This window comes from Fonsecaea multimorphosa (assembly GCF_000836435.1).
Source record: "Fonsecaea multimorphosa CBS 102226 unplaced genomic scaffold supercont1.9, whole genome shotgun sequence".
In the NCBI taxonomy this organism is placed as follows: Eukaryota; Fungi; Ascomycota; class Eurotiomycetes; order Chaetothyriales; family Herpotrichiellaceae; genus Fonsecaea; species Fonsecaea multimorphosa.
Genome location: NW_015971643.1, coordinates 813,877 through 835,770, shown reverse-complemented (window position 1 = coordinate 835,770; position 21,894 = coordinate 813,877). Strand labels below are relative to the sequence as shown.

Here is a 21,894-nt window from a genome sequence, read left to right as displayed (position 1 = left end):
CAGCAGTGACAGTGGGTGACAGTACTAGTAGTGCACAGGTGTCAGTTGTCCTCAATTCACCATCGCCGCCGTATCAAACTCTGTCTCTTTCTCTCTCGCGCTTTGATTGTCCACGTGAGCAGTTGCCACAGCCAGATAGCAAACCTGGAAAGGCGGTTATCTCCTTCCCGTCCTCTCATCCCCCCACCTTGCCCTCTGCTGGCAGCTCTCTCTCTGGTGCAATCTACTGTGTTTCTGCTCAAGGGCCCAGTAAGAGATTTTCAAAGCATCTGCCATCGGAGAAAATTCTCTTCATGCCCTGCGCTGATAAATCACCAGGTGCAGCCCAGCGTCGACCTCGCCTTCTCGCTCAGTTGTTTGCCTCCCCCACAAAGTCAGCCTGAGGGGCGCCCAATGACGTTGGTGGCCGACGCCATCAGACGCCGTGCCGGCCCAATCAATGCATGACTCAGCGCAAGCACGCTGCCACCACCAACTGCTGCGTTATGGCGTGATATGCACAGCGACTGTTGCAATCTCACCTTCGTTGATGCCGTCGAATTACCATGGCTTCGTTCTAGAGTCTTGTTGCATACAAAAAGCCAGGGAAGCCCGTTGGTGGCAAGGTCAAGAGGCGGACATTCTTTCACATTGGGCATTCGAATATTTCCTGACCAGAGGTGTGCTCACCAAAGCGCAAGCACGAAGTCTGCTTGTTCCAAACAACGGTAAGGGAATAAGGGCACACGACTTTGAGATACCTGAAATGCTCCGACGGCTGTCCAGGAAAGTCGTCGAGATGCAACTTCCATCCGCAAACCAGGATTACATGTCGCGGGCGAGTAGCTGGAAGCATCTTCGGCCGATCACGGTGTTTTCATGCATTGAAAAGCGCGTTCTCGAGAACGGGTTGTGCCCTGGGGAATTTCATATTGAGGCCTTCGCAATGAGCCGAGAGCCTCGACGAATTTCTCTCCCAGGTAATGATTTGATGCCGCCCACGCTTGGACCCTATATAACGAATTCCATTCTCGCATTCCTCAGTATTCTGGCCCTCTCACTGGGTTTCCGGGGTACTTGCAAAATGTTGTTTACTTTCCTCATGTGGCCTACATTTGGCTCCCGTCCCTGTCATCCCTTGGACAAAACTCGAGCATTCATGATGTCCACCAATATTGACCATGTCCCTAACAAGCTCTCCTGACTGCCTAATCCAAACAGAAGACCGAGCCTTCAAGATGCTGTTCCCCAATGTTCCCGACGAGGGAAATTCCTTTGACGACTTCTTCAACGAGGACATGTACAGGCTGGACGGCAGCGATGAGGAAAATAAAGCCCATCCAGACCAATTCGAAGCTCTTTTCGCCGACGCCTTCAACCAAGACGAATACAGACTTCCGTCTCTTGATTCCTCAACGGTAAAGATCGGGCATTCACCTCCTCAACCATGGCGCAGAGGCGTGTGGTGTTTGAAGCAAAGACAACAGCCTCCAAGGCTTGCGGTAGAAAAAACGCGCAGACCAGAAACAAAGCGGACAGACCCAGTTGAGACAATGGATGCCATCAACCCCAACTTCCATCATGCGCCAGGTCCCGTGTCGCCGCTTGAGATCACTTCGCCCAGCCGAACAAAGAGATTTGTCACCTCACCCGCTGCTGGAGGATTTGATCCCACGACATACATCCGGCCTCCCTTCTCTTGCGAAACCACCTTATCACCGAGCCCGATGTATGCACAACTCCCGATATCGCCGCTCGCCGGCCATGGCGACACGAGCAACTGGCAACAAGACTTTCAAAACTTCCACCTGCGCATGCCGTACGAACGGCCGTTGCAGCCTCATCCCCTCTCAAACAAGCAGAGTCAACAAGGCTGTTTAGCCCGCGACATGAATGCAGCTATAATGACCCAAAATCAGGGCCTATCAAGCCGAGTCAATCCGTATTTTGACGAGTACAAGAGCCCGACCCACCCAGAGACCAGTGCCATTGATCCCGCGCTACTCAGCCCGCAGTATGAGAGGTCTCGAGACGGCCAGCAGGCCTACGGAGGCGATTCCTTTTTTCTGCATGACCTGAATGGTATGCATGAGCCGAATTCGATGCAATCTCCAATTAGCACAAGCCTGCCGTCATCAGGTAGCTCAACCCAGTCGCAGGGTGCCAGAACGCATACCTCGAATACTACCCTCACCATGCACTCAAAAGCTGTCTTCTCGCCCCCAACAGTGACTGCACATCCTCCGCTGCCGACATTGGCACCAGAGGAGTCTTACCCTGCATTGGCTGCTCCCACTCCGAAACGTGTGCCTCATCCGATTCTGCATCAGCCGAATGACAGCTCATTGGCGGGACTCGGAATCCGCTATCCGGAGCTGGAACAGATGAGTCAAGCTGTGCTCTATGAGCCACAGGGTTATCTCCCGGAAGTATCTGCTCCCATTGGTGTTGCGCTGCCTTACCCTGCTGCGACAACGGCACCCAATCCGATGTATGCTTATCCACCTCTCCCACCACCTCCGTCTCACGTCTTTCCGGACCTCTCTCCCTTCAACACGCCTCGGAAACAACGACGGTCACCATCCCGATCACCGACGCCGTCAGTGTCGCCCACCAACGTCAGTCCGCGACGCAACCCTGCGCGATCGCCGACCCGCAGCGTCACCGACTACAGCCAAAGCCGAAGGAAGTCGATCCACAAGTCAGGACCAATCAAGGACAGTGCTGGTCAAGATCCTCTTCCCGCGCCACGGGCGAGATCATCATCTCGACCACCTCGGACGCCCAAAGCACCCAAGACGCCTACTGGCGGAGGGGCTGTGATTGATTTTGTGAACTTCACGCCTAAGGACTCTGCCAAATTGTTGAGTGATGTAGCACCGAGCGGAAGCTCCAAGACAAGGGCGCGGAGAGAGCAAGAAGCGAGAGAAAAGAGGAAGAAACTGAGTGAAGCGGCATTGAAGGCTGTCCGAGTTGCAGGAGGAGATGTGGCGGCATTTGAGAAGGCGATTTTCACGTAATGGTAGCTGTCCTTGAGGGCAGCGGATACGCCGTCTGTCTGTTTAGCGTCATCTTCTTTTGATTTTGTGCTAGCTATAAAGATTCAGGGGAACAAAGATAGTTGATCCATTGTGCTGGGAATGGCAGGGTGTTACTGTCACACTTGAGAGGTTGTTGATGGCTTTTTGCAGTGGTGGTACAAGGGACGCCCATGGACACGGGAATCTACAAATTTGGAAGGTTCAATAGAGTTTGTACCACCACGAAGCTACCAGTTTGAATTATTTTCCCTCCCAATTCTTACAATATGGCGTGTATGTGCTCTGTCTGTGTACGTGTGTGGTTGTATGCGTGAGTGCTGGGGCCCTTGGGCCCCTGGCATCTGCAAGGGTCTTTCACTTCCGTGTTTCAAATTCCAGTCTCGGAGAGAAGTCGCGTTGGCGATTTTCATCACCCAGGGGAGACGATGACGCGTCGAAGGATGAGTGGGTGCTCGAGGCAGTCACTGGGTAGGTACGGCACAGTCAAGACAAACAACAGATAGCGTTTAATGAAGAGAAGGATCATATAAGTTGAAACAAATGGGACAAGACTGGCTCTGCCTTGGACTTGCTGCCAGGAACAGGCCGCAGGTTACCAAGTGTGCAGCTCTGACTAAGCGAGGAGCCCAAACACCGTCTGCGCCAACACCTCCACCATCTCGCGCCCTGCTCGCCCTTCGTTCGGCGCGGTACGAGACAGGGGACACAGGAACCCAGCCAGTCGATACCCACAGAAACCCTTGCAAGCCACCCTTGTCGTCCACTGTAGGGTCAGACATCTGACACCCCCAACGCCTGAGGCTGAACGACCACCTTTCCAGGCCGGATTTTTGCAGAAGAACAACACCTCTGCAGTTCTCATTCTCTGCCATGTTCACCATCGTCGGCTATCGTCATGAGTGTCATGATGGACAGAGCCAGTCGTGCTCTCCAGCAATTCGTCTCTTTTCGACTACATCCCGATGTTAAAGAGCATGCTATGAAAGATACCGGCTGGGCCGATGTAGGTGGTGTTTGAGAAAAATCAGAGCAACAAAGCTTTATTAACACACCAGAACCAGGGTCTCCGAGGCATCGCAGCAGTATTTGTTGTTTCGTCTCATGTCGTTATATGTTATGCAAGAGCTCTGGTGCCGCCATGTTGTGCCTTTTTCAGCACCCAACCCTACCTTTTTCAACGACCTGTTTTTCGTCTTGTGGCCAGCGGTCATTCATGGGTTGCCATCTTTTTCATTCTCATGGGCTTCGTCAATGCGTTGAAGCCTATTCAACTCGCCAGAACCCAACAAGTCGATAAAGCCCTGCAGAAACTGGCCTCTTCGTCGTTCAGTCGCATCTTCCGGCTCGTGCTTCCGGCGACCACTGCCACCATCATCTCTTGGTTCATTTGCAATTTGGATCTGTATTCCATGTCGGCACAGAGCGATGCATACTGGTTGTACACCAACACTCCCGAACCCAGCCCTACCTGGGCCGACGCAGTCCTGGACCTATTCGGCGCTCTTCGGGCGACGTGGACTTACGGCGACGAAAACGAATATGATCAACCGCAATGGGCTCTTGTATACCTGCTCCAAGGCAGCATCATGATCATCAGCGCTTTGTCGCTTGTGGTGACCATGACCCCTACCTGGCGCACGATTACCTTGCTTTTCCTCGCATATTGGTCTCTTAACTGGAGCCACATGACTGCAGATCGTAAGTTGCCCGCTAGCACTGTTCCTGAGGACGCACACGTTAACCATCAGCAGCCTGGGTCGGCCTCTGCTGCTTCCTAGGCATTGCCCTGAGCGAACTCAGTCTCTCGGATATTCCCAAGGTTCTAGCTCCTTACTCGCCTTATATTTCGCCACCTGTCATTTTGATTTCTCTCATCTTCATGTCATATCCTAGTTCCTATGCTGAAGCGGCGTCCTGGTCCCTGTGGCTTCGTGAACTTGCGACACAGTACTTCCCTTCCCATGCGACCTTTGCCCTTGAACGGATGTACGGCGCTCTGGGCGGGGTTCTCCTTGTTATTGGTATTCTCATCTCCCCTCACGCCCGTTGGGCGTTGAGCCGCCCACCTCTTCTGTGGCTTGGGAAAGTCAGCTTTGCAATCTACCTCATTCACGGCATGTTCTTGAGGACAGTCTTCGCGTGGGCGCTACACCTCGGCCATTCGAAACAGACAATGACCGAACACGACCCAAATGGCGAAGAGTATCATGTGGACCGGTACCCATTGCCGGGTAATTTCCAATGTGCTCTTGCGACTGTCATCATGGGAGCCTGTGTGGGTGTGGCAAGCCACTTCTGGAACTTGAAACTGGAGCCAGTCTTTGCGAGAATCACGGCCAAGCTTGAAGGAATCGTCACAGGAAAGGTCGAGACGGAGCCACGGGAGCCCAAATCCAATGGAGGTGCTATCCTTCCGTTGCGTAACGACTGAAGGCGATATTGAAGATGAGGCCACAAAAATGCCACTGAAGGACAGGGTTCCATTGTTGGATCGATAAACTTCGCAACTTGCCGACATTCGACGGTCGTATTGACCTCCTACTCGAATAGCACTACTCGCTCATCAACAAGCGTCAGGAATCGATGCCGAAATCACTTTTTCCGATCATACACTGAGTCAGATACTTATCGAGGCCCACGAGATATGTTTAATGATGCAAGCTAGCACGCCATACGCAAAAATGCATCGGAAGGAGTTTGACCCTTTAGAATCTAGAGTTTACGAGCCAAAAATATTACGCCAGGAAATGCAGGATACAAAAAAGTCAACAGATGGTTACAGTTTACATGGTTTTTGCTTGTTATGATTTGCAAATCAGACGTTCTATCCACCTATGTACGGATACGATCAATCGGGGGTATCATTTAGCGGGTTACTGCAGGTGGTCGGTGGCCACGGGAATGGGAATGGGAAAAGTTCTGGTCTTGGGTCCGTTGTTGCAATGCATGTTGGTGGGTTTGGGCATCGTTAAGGTATCTCGATATGTACTGTATGTATGGATGGATGGATGGATGAGAAAATGGGGACGATGCAGCTGCGCAAGGCTGAAGTACCTAGGTAGATAAGGTATGGATTACACTGCGTAAGGTAACGGACGGGTGACCTTCGGAGTTGGGTCATTCCTTTTTGGGACTCTTTCTTGTAATACGAGGTCAGGTCCTGAGGTGCATTTCGGCGTCCGCGTTCGAGAGATTAGGTACCTAGGCAGGAATCGCATACCCCTCCCGACCCGTTGCTGTGATGGCTACTCCTACGAGGTACTGTACAAGCCATGGGCCGTGGATATGGTCAAAGCCGACTGGTTCTTACTTGGGCATCAAGTATGACGTTGTCATTCTTCATAGCCGCCAGCCTGAGTCTTCGGTCTCATTGAAGGAGCAGAGGTTGGACGGACTGCTAGGCAGGTTAGGTGATCAGGATCCCCTGTTCTAGCACTTTAACGCTTATGTTATTCTTAGCTCGTTGTTTTCCAGAACGTTATACAAGTACGAGGTCCAACACCATTCATTCTTTTACTTTTTGGTCCTCCCCTTTGGAGCAAGTATCTCGAGTCTCGAGTATCGCTAAAATTCGTACTCCAAGTCACCCCATGCGCCATCGTCGAGTATCGTGCCCCAGTCTGCCGGATAACTCACCGGCATAGCCAGGTTCGACGCGTCGGGAAACAAGTATCGGCCTGCGCCGGCGGGTTGGGTCGTGGACATCGCGTACATGGGCGCCGTGAGGCTCGGGTCTTGTCCTCCGTATTGAGACTTGCCGTTGACTAGTGCTGGCTGCTCCATCACCTCGCTCTGTGCCATCGCAGGACTCGTATCCTCGGTGGTGAGTTGGTGGCTCTTCATCTGCACCGGCGGTGAGGCATTAACTGGCTCGTTGGGGAGCAGCTCGTCGCCATTGCGGATTCGGCGCACAATCTTTGCAAACAGGCGAAAGATCCAGCCGCTCACGGGCCAGGTGCTCTGCAGCTCGCGCAGGGCGATCATGGCCAGTCTCACTTTCACAACGCCCAGTTGTTCCAGGATCGACTGGCCCGAGCAGATGTCGACAGCTTGCATGCCCATGGCGGCGAACAGCGCGGGGACTATGTGGATCGGGCAGTGCAAGATGTGCGACTGCGACAGAAGCTCTTCGACAATGCGCACCATGCGGTTCGCCGCGTCCATGGCGAGAAAGTGCGCCGTCTTCATCGACGGTGGAGACAAGTTCTGCGGTGAGATGGACCGGTGGGTGACGATCTCGAACCAACTGCCATGCACAACGTCAGTCGAAAGGATGGAATCATTCGGGAGGGGGCATTTACCTGTGTGCAATATGCAGCATGCTCGTCCAGAGACAGCTGCTGGTGTATTCGATCCGCAGTTCGAGCGGGAGCCCCGACTTCCATTGCTCCAATGCTTGGGAGCAAGACTGGAACATGTCAGCATTGTCCGAGGTCGTAGCATTGAAGGCGGTAAAGGATCTCTCGACGATGCTCTCGGCAATCATAGAAAGCTCGACCAGTGCAATGACATAGAGCCCGTCGACACGTTCAGGGCTGCCGAAGATGTCTGATCTGGAGACGGGAAGCTCGTCGAAATCCGTGATAGCGAGGGGTTCAACATCGCAGTCTCTTCGTCGGGTATGGACCGGTCGGCCCAGCGCGGTCGCGGCATGCTTGTCTTCGGCGAAGAGTGACCACCAAATCTTCTTCCACAGGCACCGATCTCTTGGTTTCATGTCGGAATGTTGCGTCGATCGGTGCATGCCCAGCGTCAGCGCGAGGCTGATTGCGATGCCCAGCCAGTGCCATGTGTCCTTTTGATCCGTCGGTCCATTCCACCAGAAGCTGATCAGGAATACGGCTTGGACGACGGTGACCTTGTTCGGTTCATGGTCATTGTCGTACAGGGCCTTTGCTCGCTGGAAGAACGTCTTCCGAGCGTGGTATCTTGATTCGAACCCCGCGTCGACCAGGACAGATAGCTCGCAGTGTCCCGAGGCCATGAATAAGACACTCTGTAGCAGCAGGTACGAAGCTGGGGTTTTGAGATCAGTGTACTGGGCAGCAAAATCCTCGCGATCAATGATGGGATAGTGAGGATGGACATATTCGAAATAGGTCTGGAACAGCTGGTAGCAAGTATGGACAGACGGGAGGGTGAAGCAGCCTTGATGCTGCAGGAACGACGTGAGCACATGGTCCTCTTCCTCGACAGAACTGGCCGTTCGATTCTTGGGATTGAACCGGACCACGTAGTGCCTCTTGCGTGTAGACCGAGCAGAGTCAGGATTGGTCTGCCGCAAGAGATGCGTCAAATTGAACGTCTCCCCCATGTACATGACATGGACAACTCCTTCTTTGACGTCCGGGGCTATGCCCGTGTTTGTGGCCTTGTCGAGCACTTGAGCATAGAGTGTTTCTTGCGAGTCCTGGGCTGCCAGATCAGGTTTGTCAGGGACACACGTCGTGGAGGTGGACGCCGTTCGAGGACGGCTCTCCCGCAGACTCTTGGGCTGGTTCTTCCTCACACCCTTGAGAGGATCGTAGACATTGCCATGCTGCGCCGGGCTCGTCTCCTCTACCGGGGAAGCCCGTGCGATGCTTGACAGGTCGCGTTGAGCGGCAAAGGAGGGAGAGGTCGACACTTTCCTCTTCTTGCCTCTTTTGCTCTCGATAAGGATGCAGCTGCGCCCGGCGGCCTCGCAATTGGAACATGGCGTCCCTTTGGCCGCAGCATTGCACTTCACGCGCCGGGAATGACACCAGGTACAGGCGACTGCCGAGCGCTGTCGAGGGCGCCCTCGCTGCGTCGAGGAGGTCTGGTGCGGTTGATCCATCACGGGTGGAGTCATCTTCGGCAACACTCTCAAAGGCGGTACGCGAGTGTGGGAGAAGAGTCATAGGCTATGTATGGCCCCCGGAATTTGGCCAGACGCTGTCCCTTTTGAATGATTGTGGGCGATCGAAGGTCGGGGTAAACGCACCGCGGAATCGAGGCCGAGGATTCCCATAATTAAGGCTAGGGAGTAGACCGAGGGGGTGGGTTTGATATTCATCTCCCGTCTTGTTGTTGTTGGTTAGAGCACGTCAAGTCCATGGCGTCGTTGTCAAGGATGGCCCTTGGGGTTCTCTGCATGGAGGCGTGTGTAGCCATCCCCATCCCACAAGTCGAAGCAAAGAGGCATATCTAGAACTTCATGTCGTTTCGCTCTGCCTTCACGAGTAGCTAGAGCTGACGGCCATTCCCCCTCTTTTCTGGCTACTGTCCGCCCTCGGTCGGGGCTTCCCCGCCTCCGCCTGTATGCATGGCTCTTGCAGGGGACACTCACCTTGCCTTCTGGTTCAGGGCAATCGCCAGCGACCCCGACTTCCACCGAGCAGGCGTTTTGACAAGGATGGAGCTAGAATACGCCGTGTTTCCCGCCTACACGGCACCTCAGCACCACTAGGAATACTGCTTGCGACATTCCGTCTGGTATTGGATCGGCAATGACTTTCGAGGTCAAAGTTGGAGAAAAGATGGAGAGAAGATCGACGGCGACAAAACCTTCGCCCGGTCGCCAAGGTCTGTTGGATTGTCTCTCCAATGAACCCTGTAAGGCGCATCTCACACGCAAGACGCAACATTTCACACCTGCACAGCAGTTTCTTATGACCCGCAGCCTGCGTGACAAATCAGCTGTACATTGACCAAGATCATATTGAAAGATGCAGCTTGTAGAGAGGCATCTCTGCACAAAAAGGCCATATTATGGCACGTCCCGCACCGTACGAGATGGTCGTCTTCTGGCGTGGATAACCGAGTAAGCCCGGTATAGGCTAAGACATAGCTGGCGTAATGTGCCTAAGACCTCTGAGCAAAAGGTCCCTCCACGACAATATTGTGGTTACGCGCAGACCCGCAGTAAATGGGAACATGACTTGACATATATATATCAATGCGTGGAGACCCCACAGTCCTCCAGCTGCAGGATCAGCCCATCTCGTCCGGACTCGCTTCTGTCCTCTTGCCGGTGCCTGCAACAACATGGCCAGAACGTACACCCTCTACAACTTGCGGATCATCTTGGTCCTGACCTTGGGTAGTCTCACCTTTGGGTACGGCTTTTCGGTCATCTCCAACACCATAGGGCAGCCCGGATTCATCCAATACTTCAATCTCAAAGCCAACTCGGCCTACACCAACGCCATCACGGGCACCATCAATGGCTTGTACTGTGCAGGAGCACTGTTCGGGGCGCTCCATGTGGGCTGGATGTGCGAGGCCCGTGGCAGAAAAGAGACCATGTACCTGGCGTCGGCCGTCAATGTCGTGGGCGGAGCTCTTGAGACAGGCTCTGTCGACATAGCCATGTTCCTCGTTTCGCGGTTCATTTCAGGTTGGGGAATTGGCATGATGGTGACCTTGATCCCCATTTACCAAGCTGAAATCTGTGCGTCCCCTTTTCTGGCCGCTTTGCAGCAGTTGGAGAGGAGTCTTGTTTTTGCTGACGTTGGAGTCCAGCGCCTCCCAACGCTCGAGGCTTTCTCGTCGGGCAACACGGGACTTGGATTGTCTTGGGATACGCCATTGCTGGCTGGGTGGGCGCAGGGACGTATTACTCGTCGAACCTGTCCTTCCAGTGGCGGTTCCCCATTGCCTTGTCGATCATACCTCCCCTTGCATTGGCCATGTGTGCTCCCTGGATCCCAGAATCTCCCCGTTGGTGTAAGTCACCATTTTTGGGCACCATCCGCCCGCCCCAGTCCCCAGCCCCAAAACACTTACAGTGGCCCAGTGCTCACGCGAGACCGACGCGAGGAGGCCTGGAAGATCGTCAAGCGGCTGCATGGTGGCGCAGCCGAGGACGAGGCAGGCCTCCAATACGCGCGAGAAGAATTCTACCAAATGACCGAGCAGGTCCGAGTAGACGCGGCTGCATGGAAACAAGGGGGTTGGCGCGGAATGTTCACCAACAAGACGTACCGGAAGCGCTTCTGGATGGGCTTCTTCATCCAGTATGCAGCGCAATCGACGGGTGCTCAGGTCATTTACGGTAAGCCCCAAGGGATTGAAAAACACATGGCTACACAGCGTCAGAATATCAGGTGTCACTGACCGTCTGTCGGGTTTGTTTTGTCAGTATACATTGTGTCCTTGTACCAGAACCTTGGACTCACCGGCGGAGTTCCCTTGATTCTGGGAGCAGCCTATGTCACCGTCGCAACCATCTCCAACTTCACCGGGGCGCTGCTCCTGGACAAAGTAGGACGAAAACCACTTCTGCGTAAGTGTCCCAACACGCCCATTTCGCATCGGGAATTTCCCTCTCCATGTGACACGGCGATGGGGAAAAAATGCTAAAAAGGACGGTTGTCGCTTGAATATAGTCGCCGGCCTCACCGGATGCATGCTCTCGGTGTGCCTTGAGACCGCCATGATAGCCGAGTTCGCTGGGACCACCAACAAGGCCGGACTTTCGATGGGGGTCTTCTTCTCCTTCTGCTTTATCAGCTTCTACGGGGGCGGCATCGATGTGGTTGGCTATGTTTATTGCTGTAAGTGGTTTGTGTCTCCGTCGATTTTTTCCCTCGCACCTTCCATGTATGAGCCCCTCCACCGCCCGCTGCCAGCAATAGAAACGTGGTGGAACAAGGAGCCTGAACGGAGAGGGGCCGTGACGCTCCCCTCGGGATCCCAGCGTGCTGGTCCGTAAGGCGGGCTCTCTAAGCATATACGGAGTAAGAACTGTGCCCGGTTGCCGGGCCATGCATTCTTTGTCAGGGTTCTCTGGCCACGCGAGCCATGTCGGAATTTGCGCAGAAGGTCGCACCCCGGATTACGCTGACATGCATGTAGCCGAGATCTTCCCGACCACCATCCGATCTCAGGGTGTGGCCTGGTCGCTCGCCGGGACGTTTCTCTCCACGTTGGTGTACGTTGAGGCTGCGCCGACCGCCTTGGCAAATATCAAGTGGAAGTACTATATCGTCTTCATCTGCCTGACCTTTGTCAACATTTGGATCTTCTACTTTTGGTGTCCCGAGGTAAGAAGGATACTCTTCCTCTCTCAAAAGTCGTGAGTTGTCACTGACCCCATCCCTCCCTCCAAGACTCGAGGCAAGTCGCTTGAAGAGATCAATGCCTTGTTTGGCGACGAGGTTGTGGTGCATTTCACGGATGCGACTGAGAAACAACGGCACGAGTTAGCCGCCAAGGTATTGGCACAAGATGAAAAACACGAGTACGAGTATGCCTCGGGTGGGGGGCAGATGGTGGAGGGGTCGAGTACAATGACGGCGTTGAAAGTCTAAAATGGAACACGGGTGGGTAGGGTTTGTGGTGACACACACGAATATCTTTGAGATGGCGAGGGAGAGGAGCTCCGCTGGTCAATGATGGCATGAGATGTTTCTCAATAATCAATGATTGCGAGGGTATGTAGGCGTTAGCCCGGGCGACTTGTCAGAGGGCAAGCTCTCCTCTGTGGGCACGTTCATACATACCTCGTACAGTAAAGGTAACATGATTACGGAGTACCTGGAGCTCGGTACCTCCAGTAGCACCCCCAGACATAGCGAGTATCACCATCATCATCATCGTCATCATCCGTCGGATGATGCGCAGCGGACAAACACACTTTGGGAATCTGGATCTGCCCGGCTGGGAAGGGAGAGGGTGTGACGATAGTGAGTATCTTATCGGAATGTGGTCACGAGTGACGTACCTAGCAAGAGAGTCCGAAGCACAGTGACAGCAGCATGCATGAACAGGGGCCCAGCCAGCGGAAGCCTGAGGAACGAAGGAACAGGGACCTGGAGGACCTAGAAGACCTGGACCTCTGCTGGATCAAGTGCTTGGATCAGTGCTGGATCAGGGATGCTGGCAAGGCCGTGGCTGGGGGATCAGGGGGGGTCAATCGGGGTCAATTGGCTGGGAGCCAACAGTGCCTTGTAGCTAAGTGTGTGGCGTGCATTAGGGGACGGATATTAATATCTTCGCTAAGAGCCGCTAGCAAGACAGCAGACACTAGCGGCCACAAGCCCCCCCCCCGACCACATCCGCCACTCACAGCCGCCCATGCCATCGAGGCTCCGCCATCCTCCCCTCGCCATTCGCCCAGACTCCGTAGCCACCCCGGGCTCCACCGCGCAGGTACCTTTCAATCCAATTTCCCGGGGGCTAAAAAACCTGGCTATAGCACCCAGATTTGCCCTGCCTCCTCGACGGCCAACGGGTACAAGGGCCCAAGGGGGGGCCACCAGAACTGAGACATTGCGCCATGTCCACTGAGCCAGAGTCTCCCGTCTTCAATTAAACTGGCAAAATTCTATCGAAGGACGAAGGTACCTACCTAAAGGCCTTTAACCAACGCGAGAGGAGAGAGAGGGGACAGAGAAAAGACAGACAGTGTCACCAACCAAACCAACCAACCACCCCAAAAAAGCGAACTAGTACCGACGGCAACCTCCACCGCTAGCAAGCGTCACCATCAGAGAGAGAGAGAGAGAAAAGAAGGTGGTTGTCTCATGTAAAAGAACTTGCCGAGTACCTACCTACCTACCTACGCCAGCGAAGAAAAAACCAACCTCTCCCTTTTTTTCCCCCTTTGACTCGAAACCATCTCCCGCTTCAAACTTGAGTCTCTCGCTCTCCACAACGTCAACTATACTCGGTACTCTCTTCTGGACATACTCTCGCTCTCAAACCCCCCTACGGTACCTTTCTAAGCTTGGAAACAATTCCATCGTTTTTTCTCCCACCCCATCACTTTTTCCCCGGATTTTCATGGTCGAAAAAGCCCGCCCGTCGTTTCTTGACATTGAGAACACACACACACACACAGAAGTTTCGCTTCAAATGCTCTGGACGAGATTGCGGGATCGACTCGACTTCTTAATTTAGTAGCCCTTGTACCCGAGTTCGAGTACAATTTGGCCCCGGGCTTGCCCTTCCTACGCCTTGTGCTGTGTTGGGGCTCAATAATTGAACCGCCGTTCAAAGGCGCCCGCGCCCCAAGACCGCCACCAACCCGATAGCACAGACCCCGGTGGATTCCATTATTTCTCGAACGACATTTGTTATTGTTGTAGTCCAGAGAGACCGGCTGGTCGCCCTGAATACCTGGACCCCTTTCAGCAGCCAGACGTCGTTAAGATATCTTTTTTCCCTTCTTCTCACCTTTTTCTCAGCTTCGGTTCAACTGGTTGAACCCCAAAACGATTCCTTGGATCCAGAAGCAATACAGCAGTAACAGTAACAGCAACAGCAACGACGCACAACCATGGCGTCTTCTCCAGCTCCAGCCATGTCATCCACGCTTTTGAACCTTCCTCCCGAGGTCAGGAATCTCATCTATAAATTCGCTTTCCAACAGCCGAAACCACTGAGGCTGAGGTGTCCATCCCAACGACGGCTCCGACCATCGCGGCCGGCCAAAGACGACCCTCGGGGATTCTTGGATACCTGCCAGTTGATCCGTTCAGAGGCCATCACGTTGTTTTACAGTCTCAATGCCTTGGTCTTCCGGTCGTCGGCAGACGCCCTGGCATTCTTGTCCGACCCAGATATCCATCCTCTGATCAAATCGTCATTGACTCACATAGCGGTCGATTTTGGCGACAGCACCGACGCCGATGCAATTCTCAAGGACCACATCAATCTCGTCGACACCTGTGTAGGCAGTCTGCCCCGTCTGAAGGCCATGGAGACCCGCTTCTACGCCCGAACTCTGGACGCTTGCTCATCTTCACATTTCCGTACCTTGGCGCTCGCCTTTGACGGTCTCGATGCCGATATGAATGCCCCTCCTTCCCCTCGCTCACCACGTTCGCCTCGGTCGCCTCGGTCGCCTCGTGGCTCTCCTCGAGGCTCCATATCCAGTGGCAGCTCCTCACCTATCTCAACGCCGTCGAGCGTGTGCTCTTCTCCCTGCTGGGACTCAGAGCCCGAACCCGAGCTCGACATGTCAGCCATTCAAGCCGAAGTCCTGGAACAGTACTGCTTCACGCCTTCTGCCGCCATTGCATTCGCCAATTCCAAGCTGAAGTTTTCGGTGGCAGCCTCGTCCGAGAACTATCCTGGCGTCAAGCACGACAAGCTCATCTGCTACAATCTGCGGATTGGGGCGGATGGGATTGCCAATGCGTTGGGCCCTGCCAAGGAGGCTGTCCAGCAGCGAATCGGCCGCGTAGGCATGTTACCCCGACAGATTAGCGAAATGTATGACACCGCTGCAGATGGCGGGTTTCACCAACGAGTGCGATCAACCATCGCCAACTGTGCGAGGATTGACGTTGGCGTTTCATGATTGAAAAGAGGCGGGCAAGGCACGGAGTTCCCGTCCACTCTTTCCTTACCATTGGTGGAGACTTTGATCAACTTGATTCTGCATTCCCTTGGCAAGGATGAAAGAGGCTTGGTTGAAGTGAGGGACGGTGGGAAACCTCATTTGCCGAATTGCATGGATGGAGATGCGTGCGGTTCCCCTTCTAATGCTTGTTCTTCCACATGCAGATACCCTTGTTCTATCTCTTACAACCGCATGTAATTATCGCTTTATGAGATGACGAAATGAGATATGATTATGAATCCTGAAACTCGGGTTCCTGTTTTGTCGCAATCAGCAGGGATTTGTAGCTCCTCTTAGGCAAACACGGAAAAGATCTCCTCACCTTCAAACTTGGTCGGACCAGATCTTGGTCGGACCAGATCTGTGTTCCGGCCAATGTTACTGGCTCCCTCACCGCCACCGATCCGTTACCGAGTTTGCTCTTGTGGTCTGCGGCCGAAACGAGAGAAGCAAACACCCGCTGCCCGGAATTTGAAAAGTCGGTTCGTGTCACCCACAGGTACCCATACGAGAGCGAGAAGATTCAAGGTGCTGGAAACTGGGGCGAAACAACCCGCAACGGTCGTGCCTTTGCAGACGTTGCGGCTCTCCAACGACCATTGTGGCGGAAATGCGCGTTCGGCTGTGCGTAGACAAACATCGCAATGGTGGTGTCATGACAGATGCAGAGGGTCTCAACCTGAAAGACATAAATGAGGCAGAATGTCCCGTTATGATTTTCCCTTTCCAGGTCCTCCAGCCTCCATCACATCGATTCCAGCAAATATCGAGCCCAGAAAGCAGTACTACAAGCATCAGCATTCCAGTGTGTCCGCCTCTCAAGCCGTAATAGCAGCCTTAAACCACTTGCCCAAACTCAAAATGTGCGAAACCATCCGAATCCACCATCACTGTCCGAATGCAGGCTGTAAAGGCGCGATGGTCACCAAGGACAATTTATGTAACCACGCGAAGAGGAACAAACCATGCAAGGGTCACAGACACCGCACGGTGGCCGGACAAACCAAAGATTGTGCTTCCCATCGCCGGCAAAAGTACGAAGGGCAAAGCGGACGAGGCAACCCAAGCTGGTGGGATGAAGTATGAGATCAGGAATGTAGCCAGCAGACTTGTAGTCTGCGGTATACGTTGATTCCGGTATGAGGTGGTGCTGAAGGATTATGTTGCAAGGCTCGGCCACCCGAAGGACACAAAATTGCACGTCAACAATCGGAACAAGGCCAATTGATCAGGAAGGTTGCCATGTGCTGGATATTGTGAAGGGCGGATGCCTGTTCCTGAGAAAAGTTTTGGTGAGCTACAATGGAGGTAGCGAAGCTGCCTCCGGTTTGTGGCCAAGTGAAGCCCCAATATAAAGTTGTCACCGCTTGAAGTACAGGACTTTTCTGAGCCGTTCCCAGGCAGCTTCCACGTCTTCAGGAACATCGACGTGAACAATGAAGTCTTTTCCTTTCGGGCCATATCCATCTTTGTCGTCACGTATCCGAGGAATTTCACCCATCAATAGGTCAAAGAAACGATGGCTTCCCCAGAGACCGGAAGACTCGATATCTGATGTTGAGTTATTGTCATCTGCCTTGATGTGCATCATGTTTGTTTCATCAAGAAAGACCACTGGGATGAAAGTTGGACAAGCGAGGAACTCTGGAGAAGGCTCGACATCTTGATAGGTGTGCCGAAAAGCAGCTAGTGTGCGAAGCGACATTGTAGGATCCTGGACAACGATACAAGATCTAGGTGTCGAGACAGAATGTAACTCGAGGACTCGGCGCGTCTCAATGGCATTGGCGCCGCAATTCGTCGAATTGGCTTCAATGATGCATTTCATCTGGCCCGACTGGATTCGTTCAACGAGTTTGGGGTAATACCCGGTGAGAATCAGTTCGTAGACGGCAGCCTCTGGTAGTCCGTCGATCGTGTCGGCCAGACGACAGTATTTAGGGTGGGCTCGAACGGCTTCGTAGAGGAACCGAGTAGAATGACCAATGCCGCCACAGATGACTAGGACTTTTGTGAGATCTGGGCGCGCCTCCAAAGCTGAGAAGACATTATCGGCAATTGAAAGGATTGCATTGCCACACAAGGCAATGACATCGACCGCAGGACATGTGTGGAGAGAAGGGACTTGCAGGCATGAGAGATAGCGCGAGAGGGTATTGATGTCCGTCACGTCTGACTGTGAGAACAACATTCTGTCAATACTCACAGACGAAGCTGAAGACAACGATTGGTTCGGAGGCCAATGAGGGAGAGAGTGTGTTCTCAATCACGTGATTATAGCTGCCAAGGTCTTGGCACTACAATCATCGTCAACTTTGATGCTCGATGATCTCCTTCAAAGCTTCCCTCCCCCACATCTACCGTCTCCCAAGAGACTAGACAACCTACGAACACCCTCTAACACTAGTTCTCCGGGTCGACAATGAATCAACTTCACGCATCACGAAAGCCGATGCGACATCTGATCGCTCACCAAAGATGAGCCATGGAATAGCGTCCTTGTGGAATTCGTGGATCGACGAGCCTTCTGATCGAGTCCTCGGCCCTTTGCTTCCTTCGCCTTTTTGTCTTCCTTACCCTCTTCTCGTCTTCCACGTTCCTCCTCTAATGTCGTCGCATCGAAGCCGGAATGAATAGAAGGTGTGGCGACTTTTTGCTCTTGTACCACCAAACGGTTCTCTTCCGAAGTGGTTTTGCATGTCTCGCTCCAGCCACGACGTTTAGTTCTCTCCGAATGATCGATGGTCCGTTTCTCTTTTTGGAGGCTTGGTGGCCCACAGCAGACTTGGCCTACTGCACGAATGATGAATGCCTCTGCTCAACCACCAGCACCCGCTCACTTTGTCTGGGGGCCTTTTGAATGCCAAGCTGCCAGCTCTGACGACAGATCAGCAACTTCGATGAAGAATCTCTTAACGATCATCTTATCATGATTAGATGAAAATTATCTGATCAGATTATCAAGAAACGACCCGGCCCATGCATTGACACCCCTTTTCTTCCCCTATGGTTACAATGCCGAATCCACAGCAGAGACAGCCAGAAGCTCGAGCATAATAAACTCCTTTCCGACATCGCTGAACCTGTGGATTGTCCCTCTTATTATGTCTCCCTGGCATGGCCAAAGACTGGCCTAATGAGAGGCCGTCTTGGCAGGTTGGCTTGCAGGCCTTCGAATGCTGTCTGTCGACCTAGGTGCGACAGAATTTCGTATGCTGATGCTTCAGTTGGTTCGCATGTGAGCAGACCGGATGGATTTGATCGGAGATTTTTCTTAGGCAGCCCGGCTGTGTCGCTGGGTTGATTTCCTTTTCTTGTTCATTTCTCCTGTCAACAGTCTGCTCTATTGTCGTTGCATACCCTTCCTGCTTTTCTGCTCCTCCAGAATCACCGCTGTCCAAAGTGATACCCTCAAGTCAAAACCAGACGTCGGCCCAAAAATGCATGGCGTCCCACGACAGCACGTCCACTGCAAGCAGTGAAACTGCCATTGTGGACGAAGAGAAGGACGACTCGACGCACGACAACGTCCGATCGGACTCGGAAGATGAAGACGAGAACCAGAAGATTCTCAATGCCGCTTGGGGAAAGCACGGGAGATGTTGGATGTGGACAGGATATGTACGACGCACCTCCTGAAACCGGGGGAATTTTCAAAACGACCTCTGGCTCTTCTTGCTGACAGATGAGGCTATAATACAGCATCGGTCTCATGTGGACGATTTGTAAGTGCGAACCAAAACCACCACGCACGGTCTCGTGAATTTATGCTGATGCCCAAGGACTCGGTTTGCAAGTGAGCTCGACTACACGACAATCTACAACTACCAAAATTACGCGGCCTCGGACTTTGGCGAGATCGCCCTCCCGGGAGCCTTGATGACGGTCGGCACCATCGTCAGCCGCCGTGCTCAAGCCGCCTCTGGCCAAGATCTCCGACGTGATGGGCCGTGCCGAGACGTACGCCGTGGTCGTTGTCTGCCACGTCGTGTCCTACATCATCTGTGCGTCGCGGCGCGCGGGTTCGGGCAGTATACTGGGGGATACATCGTCTACAGCATCGGGCAGACGGGGGTGCAGATCCTCAACCAGGTCATTGTGGCCGACATTACGTCGTCATGCCGATTTCTCATCCCAGAACAAGAACGAGCGATAGTGATAATCAAGACCACTTTCTCCGTAGTATCCGACCAAACCGACCGAATGATTAGGACGGGGGGAGTGTGTGTGTGGACGCTCATATGAAAAAAAAATAGTGAAACTTACCGCGCCGCCTCTGATACTTGCTATCTGTTACTATTACTACCCTAGCCAATCCGGGGGCTGTCGGTCCTCGTGCTCTCGCTCGTACAGTACATGTCGCGGTAGCGGGGTGTTGGGCCATTATCACCAAGATGTTATTGAAGCGAGATACTGGAGCCGGTGGCATGCGTTACGCGCAGTACATGTAGTACGTATGTTACCTACCTAGATAGGTAGCTGAGGGGAACACGGGTAAGGCCTTCACCGCCCATCAGATGCTGTAAGACTTACCTACTCGTAACTAATAGCGAATAGAGTAACTCGGTATATATGTGCTCCGTATATTATGTGCTCCATATTCGTAGAGTTGGTACGTAGACACAGTTGAGACTCCAAAGTCAAAGCCAAACTAGGTGCTTTCTTGCGCAGCACCTAATACATAGTATTTCCACCCGCGCGTGTCACTACCTTGTCTGGCTTCTTCGTGACATGCCGATGCTCGCTAACCTCGGAGCGTGGATCAAGTAGTAGTAGCAGTAGTTCGCTTGCTCTACGTCAGACCCTATGTAGTTATTCTTTCGAGGACGACGACCCGGTGCTGATCGATGATGAGGACGGTGGTAGTGTTGGTGCTCGTGCTGGTAGTAGCGTGAATAATGATAGGCGCGCAAGTTCGACATGCTCCTTGTGGACAGGCGATCCACCCACCCATCCACCCACCCACCCACCTCAGATGCCAATACGAGCGAACCCTACATCAAAAAGAAAAAGTAAACACGTACCTATCTTGCGCGTCGCAACTTGATCCCCTACTTTTGCGCCCTGGCTACCGACTGTTTCCAGTGTTTTTCTCTCTTCCTCAGCCCAACTAACGGTTTGCAGTCCTCCGTTATGCTGGCTCACTGTCCTTTATTTCTGTAGGCACCCTGCTCTCCGTACACACCAGTAGACAGCTCATTGACCAATTCCATTAGGGCTGAGGAGGGGAGCATGGAAACTTGAAAGGGGCCAGATGCCCTGCCGTCTCGCCTAATAATCGCCGTGTATTTACCTAAACTGAGCCCTCGTAGCTGGTTCCGACTAGCGCTGATCTGGGGCCCTATCCGGGTCCGCGGATGGATGTTCGTCGTAACGGTGGTAAAGTGCACATGTGGGTAGGCGCTGCCTCAAAGATAATTAAAATGTCCTAGGCACCTACCAGGGGGTGGGCGTTTGCCCTTTCCCTATTTTCAACCGTGCTCGTCCGTGATCTTTTGTTCAAAACGAAAATATTGAATGTGTTGCGACTGAACCGGCCTGCCTGGCTGTTCGGTGATAAAATCCTTCTCGCGTCCTTTCTTGTTAGCGGAGTGAGCGTGTGGGAGGAATCGTAAACCGTCCAAGCGAGACATTGCTTTGAATATTCAAAAGAAGAAACAAAAGGCAGAATTCCGACCGAGGGACGACATCATGGACACCTTTGTGCTTGCAAAGGTCTGTGGATTGGCTTCGTCAGGCATATTTGCAGGTTTGTCCTTACCACCTTTGCTTTTCCTGTCCTTCCTTCCCTCGCCCCCTTTCTCTCACTCCCTGGACCAAGCCTGCGAATGCACTCGCACATGACTGTCTGGTATGATGAAGCTGACTTCTTCTATCGTCTGATGCAGGATACACATGGGCTCTTTCTCATGCGGCCGTACCGGCGATCCTGTTTGCTCCGGACGCGCTGGCTGCGCGAGAATGGCGCTACCAGTATCTGATGGGGTTTCATGTTAGTGGTTGACTGCTCCTTAGAGAATGTGTTCTCTCGATTCTCACACGCCTGGCGAAACCTGCAGATTTCTAGGCCCATGTGCGTCATCAATGGCTTATCGTTTGGGTATCTGGCATATCACGGTAGGTTTCGAGATTTTGCACCTACACTCGTGTTTCTGGAGTTACTGAGTCGGGGGATCCATTTTTAGCCCCGGGAGGATCCCTTCTTCGCTATCTATACATCCTCGCCGCTTCAGCGACCGCGTCAGGCGTGCCTTACGCGTTGACCTTTCTGCGTCGAACCAATGGTGCCCTGTCTCGAAAGGCCGATCGTTTGGCAGGGCCTGGCGGTGGAGAGATGGCGTTAACGTATGCTTTCAACGAGGAGCGCAGCATCGAGAGAGATAGGAAGATGAGCACCGAGGAGGCCATTAAGCGGTGGCAATGGCACAATTACGTGAGGACTTGGGTCTTGGTGCTGGGTGTGGTCGCTGGGGCCTGGGCTGTGGCTATGGACTGATGGTCTCGTCGAGGCAAGAGTTATTCGTCTGTGATGGTGTTGTTGTTTGGGTGAGCCGTGACACT

At 53.3% G+C, this 21,894-nt stretch overlaps 8 protein-coding genes across 8 annotated transcripts; 6 read left to right on the top strand and 2 right to left on the bottom strand.

Annotated features, from left to right (window-relative positions):
- Window positions 1-1,160: 1,160 nt before the first annotated feature.
- Z520_05457 (uncharacterized protein) lies at window positions 1,161-2,999 on the top strand (the record flags this gene model as incomplete). The annotated part of the gene is made up of 1 exon (XM_016775960.1): window positions 1,161-2,999. One exon carries the CDS (start codon window positions 1,161-1,163, stop codon window positions 2,997-2,999), a length of 1,839 nt encoding a protein of 612 aa, XP_016633119.1.
- A 916-nt stretch (window positions 3,000-3,915) lies between these two features.
- Window positions 3,916-5,451, top strand: Z520_05456 (uncharacterized protein; the record flags this gene model as incomplete). Its single annotated transcript, XM_016775959.1, has 3 exons — window positions 3,916-4,023; window positions 4,082-4,718; window positions 4,772-5,451. The coding sequence occupies 3 exons, from the start codon at window positions 3,916-3,918 to the stop codon at window positions 5,449-5,451; spliced, it is 1,425 nt and encodes a 474-aa protein (XP_016633118.1).
- Window positions 5,452-6,584: 1,133 nt separating this feature from the next.
- Z520_05455 (uncharacterized protein) lies at window positions 6,585-8,853 on the bottom strand (the record flags this gene model as incomplete). Its single annotated transcript, XM_016775958.1, has 2 exons — window positions 6,585-7,266; window positions 7,322-8,853. The coding sequence occupies 2 exons, from the start codon at window positions 8,851-8,853 to the stop codon at window positions 6,585-6,587; spliced, it is 2,214 nt and encodes a 737-aa protein (XP_016633117.1).
- A 1,175-nt stretch (window positions 8,854-10,028) lies between these two features.
- Window positions 10,029-12,295, top strand: Z520_05454 (uncharacterized protein; the record flags this gene model as incomplete). The annotated part of the gene is made up of 7 exons (XM_016775957.1): window positions 10,029-10,434; window positions 10,506-10,709; window positions 10,780-11,037; window positions 11,125-11,268; window positions 11,372-11,539; window positions 11,841-12,028; window positions 12,095-12,295. The coding sequence occupies 7 exons, from the start codon at window positions 10,029-10,031 to the stop codon at window positions 12,293-12,295; spliced, it is 1,569 nt and encodes a 522-aa protein (XP_016633116.1).
- A 1,970-nt stretch (window positions 12,296-14,265) lies between these two features.
- Z520_05453 (uncharacterized protein) lies at window positions 14,266-15,291 on the top strand (the record flags this gene model as incomplete). The annotated part of the gene is made up of 1 exon (XM_016775956.1): window positions 14,266-15,291. The coding sequence occupies one exon, from the start codon at window positions 14,266-14,268 to the stop codon at window positions 15,289-15,291; it is 1,026 nt and encodes a 341-aa protein (XP_016633115.1).
- A 1,402-nt stretch (window positions 15,292-16,693) lies between these two features.
- Window positions 16,694-17,524, bottom strand: Z520_05452 (uncharacterized protein; the record flags this gene model as incomplete). Its single annotated transcript, XM_016775955.1, has 1 exon — window positions 16,694-17,524. One exon carries the CDS (start codon window positions 17,522-17,524, stop codon window positions 16,694-16,696), a length of 831 nt encoding a protein of 276 aa, XP_016633114.1.
- Window positions 17,525-18,777: 1,253 nt separating this feature from the next.
- Window positions 18,778-19,578, top strand: Z520_05451 (uncharacterized protein; the record flags this gene model as incomplete). The annotated part of the gene is made up of 3 exons (XM_016775954.1): window positions 18,778-18,954; window positions 19,036-19,058; window positions 19,116-19,578. The coding sequence occupies 3 exons, from the start codon at window positions 18,778-18,780 to the stop codon at window positions 19,576-19,578; spliced, it is 663 nt and encodes a 220-aa protein (XP_016633113.1).
- Window positions 19,579-21,404: 1,826 nt separating this feature from the next.
- Window positions 21,405-21,829, top strand: Z520_05450 (uncharacterized protein; the record flags this gene model as incomplete). Its single annotated transcript, XM_016775953.1, has 2 exons — window positions 21,405-21,450; window positions 21,519-21,829. The coding sequence occupies 2 exons, from the start codon at window positions 21,405-21,407 to the stop codon at window positions 21,827-21,829; spliced, it is 357 nt and encodes a 118-aa protein (XP_016633112.1).
- Between the last annotated feature and the right edge of the window lie 65 nt (window positions 21,830-21,894).